General features: G+C 45.5%; 1 protein-coding gene across 2 annotated transcripts in view; it reads left to right on the top strand.

Moving 5' to 3' along the window:
* The window catches only part of LOC131886767 (tyrosine-protein phosphatase 99A-like), a 30,940-nt gene that overhangs the window by 9,192 nt on the left and 5,866 nt on the right, over window positions 1–15,882 (top strand). Inside the window, exons 2-5 of one of the 2 annotated variants that reach the window (XM_059235165.1) lie at window positions 6,718–7,176; window positions 7,289–7,309; window positions 15,179–15,484; window positions 15,549–15,851. In XM_059235165.1, the coding sequence (XP_059091148.1) occupies window positions 6,718–7,176; window positions 7,289–7,309; window positions 15,179–15,484; window positions 15,549–15,851 (1,089 nt within the window). The remainder of the gene's footprint in view (window positions 1–6,717; window positions 7,177–7,288; window positions 7,310–15,178; window positions 15,485–15,548; window positions 15,852–15,882) is intronic. The other variant, XM_059235167.1, reaches the window with a different exon arrangement.

Here is a 15,882-nt window from a genome sequence, read left to right as displayed (position 1 = left end):
TTCCGGGGCCGTGTTTGAGCAAAAAACTTAATCATAGCCCTCCATTGTCAGTGGTGTACGTACATACATTGTACACTGAACAGGGTAGATACGTAGATCTTCCTCCAATGGAGCGTTACTCACCCATTACCAGGAAGAAACTTGACAAATATCCCGGTCCTCAAAGGAAATGAGAATCACGTACCTACAGTACGTACGTATAGTAGAACCTTTTCCTAATATTCAAGACCAAAAGTGCTAGAGATGTAGAGATTTCTGAATCTTGCCTTGAAATCGCAGGGCTTGACCAGGCACGCGGATGATAATCCAACTGGTGCTAGCTACCAAATATGGCTTGAGACCGAGGAAGAAACTATCAAGCAGAATGTCCCACTTGGAAGCAAGCCATCAATTAAAATATCTGCTTCCCTGGTTTCAAGACAAAACCACTTTCCATTTGAGGAAACGTTTTGACAATTCATCAAAGTTCTCAAAGTTTTGTCTAATCGGACCCCCTTTTTCCCCTCGCTCAAAGACAACAATAACAACAACAACAGCGTAACAATAACAACGACGATAACAGCAAACTCCTGAAGGGAAGAAAAACAAGATTTAGGAAGTGAAGGCCAAAACTTTTCCTCCTCTGGAAATTTCAAGGCTGCACCTCAGGGGACCATTGTTGGACCAGGTGGCGTTGTGTGATCCATTTCCATTGATTGATAAATTTGGTATGCATGGAAATTTAACCCCGGGATTGCCAGTAGTCTATTAAATCACTCTCTGGATTTTGACAGGAAACGGCGAAACTCTGCGCTCCAATTCAGATTTTTTTTCTGGCTTCATCTTCTTTTTGTTGTTCGTTTGGTATCACTTTTTCCATCATCTGAAGAGCGAGGAAACTCAAGACGTGACTAGAAATCAATTGCTTTGATGTATGGTCACTTTTGGTTGTTGGACTTGGAGGCTCCTTTGGCTGTCAATCAATCAGAGGAACAATCATTTTCAAGTTTTTGAACCACGTTGCCACCGACATTTCTTCCCAAATGGTTGAGGTCCTCCTATCCTCAAGAGTGGTTCGGTCACCGGACAGTCAGCTAACCAACCAACCAAACAACCAACCAAACAACCAATCAACTAAGAGGTGCTTGGTCGTGCTTGCTGGAAAGAGTCACTTGGATTAATCCATCATAACTACCAAACGGTGGAATGTCTTGTTTTCTTTCAAGACACTCACACAGACACACACACACAACAAGAGACTTACACGAATCGGACGAATCGAAACACGCACGCAACTCGTTTGAGGAATGCCAACCTGCTAGATTTAACACTCCAAGTGTATGAGCATAACCAACCATATGCAAATGGACAGCTAATTTTTCATCCGATTGGTTTCACCCCAAGTTGTTGAAGCTCACGGGTAAATCCACACTCGGCGCTTTTCAAAGCAGTCTGAAAGAACCTTTTGGGACTGACACCCTCGAGCTTTGCATTGAAACACGCCAATTGACTGGATTCTAATTTGTTCAGACGATCTGTCAACAAAATGGTTCAAGCTGGTTTGTTCCGAACCAAAGGAATGACGGTTTTCGGCATTGTCCAGACCAAAGCCGATTCGAACAAACGAAGGAAAGATCATTGACACGTCAAGAGGGCGTCTGTTTACTCAAGCTGGATGAATCAATTGGATTGAAAGCAACGAGCCATCCAGCTCCTTCCCCTCGTGATTCTCAGGTTGGGATCCCATCCATACCTCACAATTATTGTCAGGGCTCTTGGAAAAGTTTGGCGATCAAAAGAGCATGCAGGAATCCAGATGGGTTTTTTTCCTAATGTCGTGGCTGTTGTTGCTGCCTGTTGCTCGCGGAGGGATCTGTCGACTTGTTGTCGCTGTTGTTGTTGTCGCTGTTGTTGTTGTTGTTCCCGTCTTGCCGTCTATTGGTAGTAGTACAACAACTCCTCCTCCGCTAGGTATGTACGAACTTGAAAGGAGCTTAGCCCAGATGCAATTGATTATTTCATCAATCTCTTTGAGTGATGATGGATGATCGGAGAGCCTGATGCAGTTCGCTATCCAAAAGCCAAAAGCTTCTCTTCTCATGCTCCCCCCTCACCACCAATCACTGAGAGATTTTTGGCTATCAAACAATATTATCGTGAATGGTCTCTTCATCTCAGGGAGGAGAGCGAGAACATGTGGGATTAAAGCCAACAGCAACAAGATCATCACGCCTTCATGAGAAGAAACGAGAGCGAAGAAACTTCTTGGGGAAGGAAGAAAAAAAGAATCGGAAAAATGGAGCACCGCCTCCGCAGAGATTCATCGAGTGCTATTTACCTTTCATTCCACGTTGAATGCGATTGAGAAATCAATTGAGATGCTTGGTTGGATTTCCTTCCCATGGCGGCTAAGCCAATAATGCCCCATTGTGCCAATAGATTCCATCACACATTGCCGCCGCAAAATTTCAAAAAAATAGTAATTTCTCTGAAAATGCATAGCCCAACCAACCACAAAGAGGAAACCATTACTCCATGGACCTGTATATTTCAACCATTATTATTGCTGCCATTATTGCCGGTCACCGCCAACCACAACTCATGGGATTACTTTATGAATTTATGATCTGACCCAGATGAAGATTTCACTTTTCTAAGGCCCATAAGCCTATTCATTTATTTATTTATTCGGTGTCAGATGGACCTCTGTTTATGTGTGTGTGTGCGTCCATTTTTTCGTCCATGGATGTAATGGTAGGCGGCTAATTATTTGTCCGTAACCTCGTAATTCTCTCGGACATCTTCATCTAAGGTCAAGATCTTTTGGCAATCAGCCTTCCCGTGTCTCACCCTCTTCGTCTATAAGTCTTCTTCCATATACTCGTACTCGTAATGCTTCTTGTTACGTTGACAAAGTTGGCATTCAAAATGGGGACGGTGGGTTTGAGACGATGGGATCTTGGCTGGCTTGTCAAACCAGCAGGACAGGTGTCGTTAGCGATGAATTATTTGCTTAAGCATCCCCTTTCATGTACCTTCATTAGTCCTTTGTGAAAAAGTAGGATTGAATTCCTATCAGTGATTTATTGTGCTGGTTTCTTGAGCTCAATGTCATGTCAGGCCGGGCCAAACACATACTGTACGTTCGATCGACTGCACAGAAGAAACCATGGACCGAGATCGAGTGTGCGGCGTATTTTCACGCGACAAGCTTACTTTTCCGTTGACTGTTCTCTAGTGGTGATTGGCGGTTGGGAAGTGAGAATACGGCCGAGCCTCGGGCTCTTCATACTTGAAGGAGTAAATCAGTCTTAGTCCGTCTGATCAAGGAATCAATGCCCAAGCTAGCCCAGAGAAGGTCAGTGAGGTAACCAACCTCCCATAAAGAAAGACCAGCACGAGACTGGGCGAGATCGCATTCAAAATGTGTTCACACAATAAAGCACATTTTTTACGACCACGTTTATTCATTCCGATGATTGGCCAACTTGGACGGTTTGACGGTTTCAACCATATTCTTCAAAGCCTCCAGCGTGTTTGTCTTGACCAACTCTGGCACCGAAAAAAGGTTCCACTTGGAAACCAGTCTCCAAAATGCTGAGCCCATGGGTTTCTCGGCGGTGCTCCGCTCTTAAAATGTGATGAAAATCGGTCCCTGCTTAGGACTGTTTGGAGCTAACTGCCTGTGGTGCGTGACGCTCCAGGCAGACCCAGCCTAATTTAAATGCACTCGCACCCACATGCCAGCAGACTTGCACCACACACACATACACACACACACATACACCCGACGAGACGGAATAAAATTGCCCCTTTTTATCCTGGACTGGTCACGGGCAAAAGGATTCGGGGAATGTTGCTCGCAGAAGTGACGGTTTGGTCGGGACCTGACACCTCCAAGCCTTAGACGAACTCTCTGGCGATTTTGGTTGCGTCTTGGAATTCTGCCTATGCATATATTAGAGACAAAAAGGGATCTGGTGACATGGCTCTCCTCATGGTGTCTTGCAGAACCGAAGGGAAGCAAAAGTAAGTCTCATGAGCCAGTCTTGAAATCCTATTCATTTACAGTCTACTGAACTGGATTATGGAATAATTTTGGGAAAGGACCCGGGACAAGACATCTTGGTCGTCGCTATCTTTGTTAGCAGATCTTTTATATCCCTCCAAGAGGCCTCGTGCAATGACCGTAAACTAATTGGATGCACTGACATGGTCCAACCTGAAATTACATTTTCCCCAAGGAATTTGAATGCTCCCCGTCCTCATCCGTAAAGTGCGTCATAGCTTGCAAATGGTCGCGTCTCTGGAATCTTTGGCAAGCCCCCCTCTTTCTCTCTCTCTTCTCATTTCTGGCCTATCTTCTGCTCGCTCCTGAGTCCACACACCAGTAGAGTATATCAAGTGGAATACTTGGGCCATTGTCGCATCTTGCCGTTTCACTTTGTCAATGAGCTTCATTTGTCTTTGCAATGTCAGTTTTAATTTATCACTTGCCTGACTTCGTGTCTCTTCGAGCAAGAAGGACGGTGATGGTAGAAGTAGGAGTAATAGTAGTAGCAGTAGTGGTAGTAGTAGCACTACTAGTGCCGAAGAAGTCGCTTGTGCACACCAATGGACCAAGGCGATCTCTGGCGAAGCTTCATTGCAGTCAAAATCCATAGAGTTAACACTACGCAGCGTTTGGCAACAATTTAAGTTATGACTTTTGGTGAAAAAGTACTTTTTGTCAGGCCGATTTGCAGTCGGTTACATGAAAGACTTGGCTCTGGAATGGGTCCCTCCGGTTCGATCCGTGTTCGAGCATGCAAAAGATATATCCGTACTTGGGCATTGTTGATCCTACATTTAACTGTACATCCGTGAGTTCAACAGGAACACCACGATGAGGTCTGACACAAACAGAGTCCGACTTTTTTTCCCTGTCTTGTCGCGAGCGAATGCGGCAAGATGACCGTATTGGATTAGTCTCTCTCTCTCTCTCTCTCTCTCTCTCTCTCTCTCCCCTCTATCCCTATTGTATTGGCCATTTTATACACAAAACAAGGCAGAGGACGGAAATATACAAACCAGCACAATGCTTATGCGGGTCCTCCTTTGGGCATGTGAGCCATCAAGTCAGTGCTGGGTAAGCTCCTTCAATGACAAAGACCGAGATTAATGAGAGCGCATCTCCATGATCATCGCCCAGGATTAACTCGAGATGATTATTGTTCCTTATGAGCAAATATCCGCTAGCTCTCTGTGTGTGTCCTCTCCCCAAATATATGGGTTCCAAGATGAGTTGAGCCCCCAAAAGTGTTTCCTTGGAGGAAGACATAGATAAAATGAGGCATATCCAGTGACTTATTGCCAGTTCAAACTCCTCCACTTGCAATGTTGAAAAGACGGGTTTGTTTGTTTGTTGGTTGGTTGGTTGGTTAGATGGGTGGGGGATATCAGGGTCCATTTTTCTTCCATCGAGAGGCTCTTTCTTACTTGGGGTGGAAGGACTTGTATTGAAAAGTTCATTGCAATTTGAGGCTCGCAAAATCGTTGGCCATTCTTTATGTATCCAATATCCCCCTGTTTTATTTGGCCCTTGTGGAACCCTCTCACAAGACACGAAATTGTGCACTTTCCTTGTCAGCCGACGTTATCTGGTTATCTTGAGAACACATAGTAGATCGATGTATTCAAGTGGAAATCAAGGAAAAGAACAACTTCTCTGGCCTAAGAAGCGACTCCAGTTTGCAAGTTTGAGTGCACTTTCCAAGCATATAGGCTCGGTAATTTGCATTTGAGCCCATAACCGATAACCTATTGGTGTCAGAGAGGTCGTTTGGATGTAAATCCTCGTCGGGGGACCTTTTTTAGGGAGGGGCCAAGGGGGCATCCTTTTCTTGCTGCGTTGTACGCTAGATATATATCTCATGAGTCTTGACGAAGAAAACCCTAGAAATGGAGAAGGAACAGCCTTAACTGAACGTGTAGCTCACCCTCGGACGTTTTGTCCGAGAAAAAATTGTCAAGGGATTAAGAAGTGGATCCCAAGTGGAACTTTGTTCCAAATCCTCTCAGACACAAGTGATCATTTCCCGTCTAAGGCTGGAAGAAATGGAAAGAGAAGGGAAAGGAGAAGGAAGGACACGGTCATTGACATGGAACACCGACGAATTCCAAATTTTGGCGCTCCAAGCCTCAGCAATATGAGCGGTCAGTCTCGTTGAGCAGAGCTCACTGGATTCGGTCGTCTCAGATTTTGGCGAGTTTGGCCTCTTTCGTCCCATCCACGCCCTCATACCCATTCATTCATTTAGTGGGTCGCTCAAGGGTCATATGGAACATGCTCGAGCTCGCTTTTGACAAGCGAGCCTGCAATCACACACATTGTCAATGTCGGTTTCAGCCTTTAAGGGGCCTTTCAGACTAAATTACTCGTTCTCTCGCCCGTTCCCACCAAGACAGAGGGAGAGAGAGAAGAGAAGAGAGGCTTTGAGTTCCGTAGTCTCTCTTTCTCTCTCTCTCTCTCTCTCTTTGACCAAATATTTGAAGAGCTTCTTCTTCTTCTTCCCAGAGTACTGGAAGGATGAGAAAAGGAAAAGAAGGCGTTGGGAGGAACCAGAAGTACATACAAGCATACTCCTTGGTCATCTCCGTCTTCGTTCCGTTTAGAGCGAGCTGAAAGAGCCTTTTTGTCAACCCTGGGATGGCCGTCAAAACATGTCATATAAGTTTTATTTCTTGTTCCCTTTTCAGGAGCGGATCCCCCTAGTGCGAGTGGTGCCGGTTCAAGTAGCAGTAGTAGTCACAGTGGTCCACACACGAGGGATCCCGTGGGCACCACAGACAATGTTTACCGTCAAGCTGGGGAGAATGTGACTCTCCTCTGTCAAGGATTAACCGAGGACTCCCTGGTCCGGTCGGTGAAGTGGCTCTGTCAGGGTTGCTACTCGAACTCACCCTCCCACGAGACGATCGTGGCCGAGTTCAAGGAGGGGCAGAACCCCGACGAGGATCTCGAAGACCCCGCCCAAATGAGCCATGAGTCATCATTGGAGCTCTCGAGCAAATCCTCGGCTCCACCGAGAGTGACACTCACCCCATCTGTGTTCAGTATCGAGATTTCGCCCTTGGCCGCCGAGGATTCGGGCGAATACATTTGCTTGGTCAACAATCGCAAAAGGCCCAATGTGGCCGTTCGACTCTTTGTTCAAGGTAAGACCATCCATCCATTACTCGTTTTGCGGGTAGGGGCCTGGGCCTCGTTGATCGAGTTCCTTAAACCATCTCTTCTGCTCTTTTCTTCCTTACAATGCTCTCCCTTCAGAAGACAATTCCGGAAAAATTGGTAATTTTTCACTCTTTACTCGACATGTAGCCTTTCTTTTGGGTTAGATCGACTCAAAAAGGAGAGTGGTGGGAAAGGGGATGAGGGAACGGCATTTTATCTCCTGAAATTGACGTTTTTGCACCTAACGTCGCAAACTAAAGTGTCAAGACAGAAAGAGAGCGAGGGAAACGTGGCTCAATTGTTTGGGATAAAAGAGAAGGAGGTCCCCCCTCCGCTCCGCAAGAACTGCATCCCTACATGGATCCGTTCCCTTTTCTCTGGATCCATCGTTGGCCGCGTTGGGTTCATCTTGACAGAGCCAATTACGTTATAGCTAACATAGAGAGGCTTTACGCCCGTGAATGGGTGTGCTCGCGTTTGTGCGATTCTGGTTTCTGCATACTATCTGCAACGTTGATCCTAATCGTTGAGCCTTAGTGCATGACTGTGGGTGGGCCTTTAGTCGGCGCCTGACTCTGCTCAAGGTTAAGCTGCCCAATGACTACCACGATAATCTGTCATTCTACACACACCATAACAGTAAGAGTAATACATGGACTAGATCCGCTTGTCGTGTCGCCAAAGCCCGCCAACGCCAACGCCAAGCACTATTGCGCTCATTGTATGTCGTATGCAAAATGCTGGAAACTTTGCGTGTTTCTCCCAGACAATGGCTTCTAGAGACTAATCCTTTGAAATACACTTTAAGGAGGCGTATTGGCACAAGCAATGCCATTGGCACAGAGTTTTTCCCCCTCCTACTTCTCTGCATCCTTGTCTAAAACTATCCCCGGACTTTCTCTCCTCGCAGGACAGTACATAGGGGATTGGTGGCTCTTTTCGTTCCCTCTTTCACTTCCCGTGTGTTTCTCTTCGACAAATGGACATTTGTTTATGCTAATGACATCGTAAAAAATGGAAAACCATTTCCACTTCGCTTCTCATCTTACGTGTGCCTCGTCGAACGAGTCGAGCCCCGTAGGTTGTCAGCATACTCAGAGCGAAGAGCACCGAGGATAGGGTTTGTTCGTTCGTTCTGCTTCCTCCCATTGTAATGAAATGAATGCCCAATTTTAATGCCCCGAGAATCTCGACACGACTGGCTTGTGACACAAAAACTCCTGCGCATAAAGCTTCATGTCAAGATGGCTCACAGGTGGCCGTTTGTCTTTTGTTCTTCACTCGTACTTGTACACTTATCACGAGGGCGACGTACGTTCGTACTGCGAGTGTGTGCCCTATTGATCCACGTGGAGGGCCCTGTCTTGGGTTGGTGTTCAGGTCGGATTTCCTGTACTTCACGATTTTTTGCCCCCATCAGGGTTGCCAAGGATAGTGGAGAGGCGGGTTGGCACTTCCATGCCTTAATAACCTGGTCCATGGACCGGTGGGACCAAGGAATAGCTTTTTTACCCTCTCTTCACCCATACATGCTTCCTTTACACTGCCACAGTCCAAAGATTTTGAGACCGGCCATTCCGGAATACATACTTGTTATGGCGTTGAGCCTATTTTCTTGCTTTGATTGCACTACTCATTCTATGCACTAGTATGGCGGGGGGTTCGTCAAGAGTTACTAGATATGTTCCATGTTCATGTAGGTAGACCCCATGAAGCTCGAGTAATAATCATAACAAACCCTACATGCGTGAAACAACCACAACGAGAACTCGTCTGAGGGGGTCACTGCACATGGTGAGAAAATGTGGCGCTCCAAAGGAGAAGAAGGCCCGTCTGCTCGGTTGTCAGTCCGTCCCGTCCGTCAGTCTACCATTCGCCTGGTTAGCTCGCTGGGCAATGCTCACATATTACACTCAATGGGCACCAGATCGCTTGATTTCTCACACTGATTTCCAAATTACATTTCAGAGTGTTTCGCCATGTCCAATTAACAGAGCCTTGAGTTCTTACTCGTTCTAGTTGCTGTAGTACGAGTAGTTGTGGTAGTAGTTGCAGTTGTTGTGGAGTCAAGATTTTAATGGTACAAAGTAGGTACACACAGTGGTAGTCAAGCTGTTTCAAGAAACGGCCAGTGATAATCATTCACCTATTCACGCACTAACCACTTCAAAGTCCCACTTGCATACTGAAATTGAGCGCCTGGCACTGCTACATACATACACACACTATAGTGTACACATGTCATAAAATTAGCTCGTTTTCAGATCCCCGACAGTAATTCCCAACATCCATGTACGTATTCATGAACTCCGAGACCTTTTCACCTCGAGACTTTTCGTCAAGCTAGGCATCATACTAGTATTAACATCTGCGTTGGACTCACGAACGATGTAGTCAGCCATTTTTTCCAATGACAAAACTGATTGTTGAACCGAGTTTAGTTGCTAGATATGGCAAATGCGGCCCGCCCTAAAGAGATGTTGGATTCAATTGCATAATTTCATTTCGTGTAAAGCATAAATTGCTTTGTAATGAGACGCTCAAATCTTGAATTTGAAGCGGAAAGAGTGAGTCAAAAGAGGCTGAGGAAGAGAAGCATTTGGCTGGCAGAGAGCGCTATGGTCTTGGTCGTGTTGAAGCCGCTGCTATCCGAAGAGACGGGATTGAAATCAGATTGAAATTTAGAGAGAAATCGTTCTCGTCTTGAGAGCCTTTAACTGTGGAGTATGTATGCGCGTTTGTCTCTGCACTCCTCCACCGAGATGCTTAGAGAGAAAGGAGGCTGATCGCAATCTAAATCACCGCTAGGCTCCTTTCCAATTGTCCTAATACTTACTTATTCTGCTATTTGCAAAAGGCAATGGAGGACGGACGAGTTTTGCAACACAATGGGTTTTGAAAAGCCCATCGATGATTGATATCATTAAGTGTTCCTTTTGCAATGCTTGTTACATATTATTGAGTATCGCCCACCTCAAGGCCTTATACCTGGCTCTTCTAGTCTCCTCTTTGAAAATGTGACTACTTTTGGAGCTCGTTTTTGGTGATCTGAGCCGTTCTGAGTCGAGATTATGTTCAGTACTGTACACTGTGTATGTGCATGCGTGTATGCACTGAAGGGAATCCTCCTTGGCCAAAAAGCGCGGAGGAAGCGAAGAACAAGTACTATCTGATCAAGATTACTCATCAGGAGAAGAAGGGGAACCAAGCAAAATTTTACGCTCTCAGATTTCGCATCGGTTGGAAATTCAAACCCACTTAGAAGGCCTGGATGGGAAAAGAAATCCATCCCTACCCAACCAGCCGCCCGTTTATAAATACTTGATGTCTACTTCCACTTCTGACATCTTGGTGGGTAGGAAAAACAATTTCTTCATTTGATTTCGATCGAGCAATCCCCTCGAGATTGAGAGATTTCACCGGAAACGGGTAATGCTCCCAGAGCATGGCTTTACCCACATCAAATTGAAACCAAGTGCTCATCCTGAAATGCAGATTAGTTTCCAAATCTGGGTCAATCTCGCGTTTCCAATTTCAATAATGGATCAGCTCGATTTGAAAACAAATATTCCGAGTCATGATCATCTTAAAACAAAACACTTTTTGGGAAGGTTTTCACCGAGTCACCTCGAGATTCAAATATCGAAGGAGGTACTCGTACAAGCACTGCCTTCAGTACGGATGCGTCGTTATCCCTGAAAATCTGAGATGTCATTCTTGAATCGCTCCCAAGGTGCATCTCTCATGCATGAAGAAAAATAATAATTATGAAGGAGATCCCCCACCATAAAGTTGCAATTTCCGAGACAAAGACAAGTCGGCCTCGGCAAAAAAAAGTAACCAACCTCTTGTTCCGTTTTTTTTTTAAAAAAAAAAGAACCAAACAAAAAAAAACAAAAAAATACAAAAAAATTAAACCAACAACAAACAAAATAAAAAAATAAAAAAATAAAAAAAAAAAAAAAAAAAATCCTAATTGAGCCTAGGGGAAGTGGCGCCTTCAATAAACTATGACCTCTTTTCATTGGCTTTGTCTCAAAGGTCACGAGTGAGAAAGAGGGACGCTTCCACCCATGCCTGTTTGGTCGGGATAGGGTGAAAGATTGAAGATTGAAGGGAAAGAGTATGTAGTAGTAGTGCATGCATGGCGGGCGGGCGCAGAAAGAAGGTCCGGAGGATCAAGGCAAAGACCTCGAGCAGATCCTTTTGTTGTGACTTATTATTTCTCTTTGTCTGTCAAGCTCACGGGTCACAATCATGGCAAATTCAGACACGGTTTTCAACTCGCTTCAATTCAATTCCGGAAGTGAAGGATTGAAATTCGAAAGACTGAGATCGACTGAGATCGGGAACGTCGACGCGAAGAAGGACGAGGAAACCGAGACTACTCGGAATTCATTAGGGTTTGAATACGAAGATGAATCAAGGAGTCTTTTGTTCATGTGCATGGCAATTGTTTGTGCGAATTCTTTCTTTCTTTTTTTTTTGCAAGAGCTCTTCACCTTGAGAGATCATGCCAATGTTCATGATCCAGCTTTGCCATTCACGGCACGACTCTTCGTTTCTTTGGTCAGTCCTACTTGCGGCTTAGAATCCACAAATTTGTTTCATGTTCAAAGCTCTTGTGGTGTGATCTGAATCGTCACTGTCTTGTGGTTAGGCCTCGAATATTGAGGTGTGTTTATGGGGGTTCATTTCCTGAAATCTAATAGCTTTGCCTTTGATTGCCTTTTTTTCTGTGTGTGCTCTTCGAGTATACATAGTATACAGTACATGCACGTATGTACAGTATATGAGCGTGTGCATGGCTGGCTCCATGATGAACTTCCTCTTGAGAGTGAGTGATAATCATCAACAACCTCGGCGTCATCCTCAATGCCATCATCATCCACGGGACTACAACACAGATACAACAAACAACATGGTGTGCTGCAGTAAACCCAATCTGTGGTGATATGGAGTCCTCCATTCCGGGAAGCAACGGAAATCGAATCCAATCGCGATCACGATGACGGCAGGTTTTCACATTCCAAAAAGGATTGCTAACCCACATGTCGTCGGCGTCGTCGTCGTTGGCATGGTCGTCTAGTCATATTCAGAGAGTGGTTTCGATTTCCCTGGAGCCACTCAAAAAGTACTTGCGATCCGAATTGTGATAAGGAATCGTTTGAAGGAACCATCTGTTGGTGTGTTCTTCTTGATTATTGATTCACGACAGACTATTGATGATGACGCGGAGTGCTTCTCGGTCGCTCAATCGGTCGATTGCTCGGCCGATGGATTTCGAGACGTTGAGAAGGAGGAGGAGGAGGAGAAAGGGAGAGTTGAAAATGAAACCAGAAGTGACTCATCATGACCAGAAAAGAGACCTTCACCCGAGACGTCATTGGTGAGGTGTGCAGAGGGTTGGTAAGTGGTGTGACTATCCTCATTCGTCAGGGTCACAACGAGACAGGGGAATTCAACGCTAGATTACCACTACACCCGCATCTGTGTATATATGTATTCTAGTATGTACCATGCCTGGCACGCACGACAAGTTCAGTTTATGCACGATTTTCCCCCTCTCACGAGACTTGTTTGACACTGTGAATCCTCTTTTAACAAGGATCTAATGGATTGCCTATGAGAGGACTGAGGAGATGCCAATATTTCGAGATGATAGATCCTATTGCAAGGAAATACTCGAAAATGAGCCACGCAACCTAGACAGGGTGCATCAAGATGAATGATCCTCGTCAAGGAGGCCGAGAATGAGTTTATGAGCTTCAAAGCCTCAATTGCTTGAGGGTTGCAAGAAGTCTGGAAGATCACTCGTTTCTTCATTATCTTCGAGATCTCGACTCTGAAACCTTTTTTGACTGGCTTGAGTGGAGTAGGATGGATGGATGGATGGATGACGACGACGACGAGGAGGACGATCTTGCTTGTTGGTGTCTTCTTTGCGGTCGTCATCAGAGCATCCATCTTTGCTCCTCCTCGTCTAAAAAGACTTTTATTGAGCTAATGAGAAAAATAATTACCCTCCAGGTAATATCAACTAATGGATGGATAGAAGGCTGGATACTTGAGAGTGCCTTGAAATGCGAAAGAACCACTCACTTCGTGATCCGCTCGGGGTTGTCAGGCAAATTGCGCACATGCACACACCAAAGACATTCTTTCAATTACAATGACACGTACATTAAGGAAATTGCAATTATGTAACCTTTCCCTAATAGGATACAATGCCACTACCCCGGCATCATAAAATAGATCTCCCACATTTCCATTATGCCACTCACTTATTCTCCATTTGTTCGGATAACTCCCATCCTGTTAAATCGTTTCTTCATTACCATGTCACCAAATTATTTTAGCAAATGACACGAAGCTTCCGCTGAGATCCTTCCCTGTCAACAAAGAGTTGTTGGCATTTTTTTTTCTCCAAAACTGTTGTAATTTTCGTTGTGTTTGTAGTGGTTGTTGTTGTTGTTGTCGTTACTCCCAAAATTGTGAATTAGACGCAACAATTGGCGAAGGGTGGTTGGGAAAATCGTGATGGACTCAAATGCAGCCGCAAGGCACGAGCCTCTCTTGCTCGGCCATGATTTATTCCGTTTCCGCTCCATTCTTCACATCATGGAGAGCACTGACTGATCTATGGACAGTACGTCTTCCTCTACCACTCTCCCATGGTTACGTTTTTGGTTTTGATCCAATTCGGTGGGAAACTTCAACGCGTGTGAAGACCTCATTGTAGTCATTATGATCATCTTCCCTCGTGAACCAGACACTCGGTGGGTGTGCGGGAGATATACTGATTCTCACTAGTACTTTAGTACATGGTAATTTACATGTACATTGAAGCAAAACTAGAGCGACCAAAACAAAATCTTGGTCTCCGCAATTCATCGGCCACTTACCGATACAAACTCATAGGTTATCATTTATTAATGATGGTCTCCAGTAAATGGCTTGCCCTCTTTATTTTGGAAAACAAGTTGACATTTTGTAGGATCCATTTGGCCAACAAACTCTTAAACCGGCACGATTTCAGGCCATTCAGTGCCATGTTCCCTGTTTATTTCCTTTTTTATGAGCCTTCATCCCACTTCGATATTGAAAAGTGCACACTATGTACTACCCAGCTCTTCAAGATTGATTGGAAACGAGCCTCGTTGCTGTCGTCGTCTTCTACCACTACTTTTTTTCCCGTGATCTGAGTCCAGATCTGAGCAACATTTCTTCGCTTCAGGCTGAACCGGAAAGAGCTCGGAGCCTCAGGGCCAAATCAGTTCTGCTCATCGCAACGAGCTCTCCCTGATGACTGAGGTTGACGGAGGGCTCTTCAGAGAGACCAGCAGTACACTGTAGACACTGTGAATTTACTGTGTCTTACTCACTTCCAAGCTCAAATGTCAAGCAAGAATCATTTCTGGGAATCGACCGATGTGTGGATGGTTGTACTCAAGTAGTTTTTTTTTCGTCAAGACACCATTAGTGAAAAAGACGACGACAGCGACGACGGCGACGACGAGAATCAGATTAATGAGATGGTGGCGAGGCCTGTTCCGTCATTATGGCACTTCTTCCATTCACCAGGAAAGAGACGAACGGAGCCCTCCTAGCTCACTCTTTGCTTAATCTACTTCATAGTCCCTACTACGTACCCGCCAGAGAGTTGGCATGTAAATTAATTGTCTCGCGAGTTGGAATAAATGAAGTTCTCAAGAGCGAAATCTTACTTCCAGCTCGCGTGCTCCGTTATTGTAGGGATGTACGTGAACACTCAAGCACACACGAGATAGAGAGCCACGACGAAAATGTGTGTAAGGTAGACATTGAATCACTCTCTCTGAGCGGTGCGATTCCGTCAAGATTCAACTTCGGATTAAGAGAGTTTGAACAAAGACAGGAAGTTTCATTATGTTCACCGAAAACACACAGGCACCAACAACTTCCATAGGTTTATCACTACAACGATCTGCTCCTCCTCTTCTTTAGACGTGCCTGCCCCGCCGGGGGTTCCTTTGGTGATGGGATTCACATCCAGGTCCGTGAATTTGTCTTGGACGCCTCCGTTCAACACGCATAACTCGCCGATCTCGCATTACTTGATCCACGTGCGCGTGGGTGAGAATGGAATCTGGGACGAGAAGAACACGTTGGAAACACAAAGCAATGCCACGGTGTTCCAAGTGGACGACCTTCAACCTTTCACTACCTACAGCTTCCGTATCACGGCTCTGAATGGCTTGGGACGTTCCCATCCCAGCAAGGAGTCCTACTACATGATCACCCTACGGGAAGGTTAGTTAAACGACCGGTCTCCCTGAGAGGCAGCCTTAACAAAGACTATGATCGGTCTTTGCAGTGCCAAGTGGAAAGCCCACCATAACAGCCGCTCACAACACGAGCTCCTCATCGATCCAGTTGTCTTGGCGACCCCCGCATCCAAGCACCCTCCATGGCGAGTTCTTGGGCTATCGGATCGCCTATAAGCCTCGTCATATGGGCCCTGAGGCCGTGAATGAGATGCTGATCAAGGACCCGAATGTGGACAAATTCACGATCACACGCCTTCGAACCTTCACCCAATACCTGATCTCGGTTCAAGTCTACAACCCCGAAGGCCTGGGCCCAAGCACCACCGTGGTGGTAATGACGGACGAAGGAGGTGAGTTCCACAAGCGATTTCTCATTAGGAG

This window comes from Tigriopus californicus, chromosome 9 (assembly GCF_007210705.1).
Source record: "Tigriopus californicus strain San Diego chromosome 9, Tcal_SD_v2.1, whole genome shotgun sequence".
Classification (NCBI taxonomy): Eukaryota; Metazoa; Arthropoda; class Copepoda; order Harpacticoida; family Harpacticidae; genus Tigriopus; species Tigriopus californicus.
This window is presented reverse-complemented; position numbering and strand designations above follow the sequence as displayed.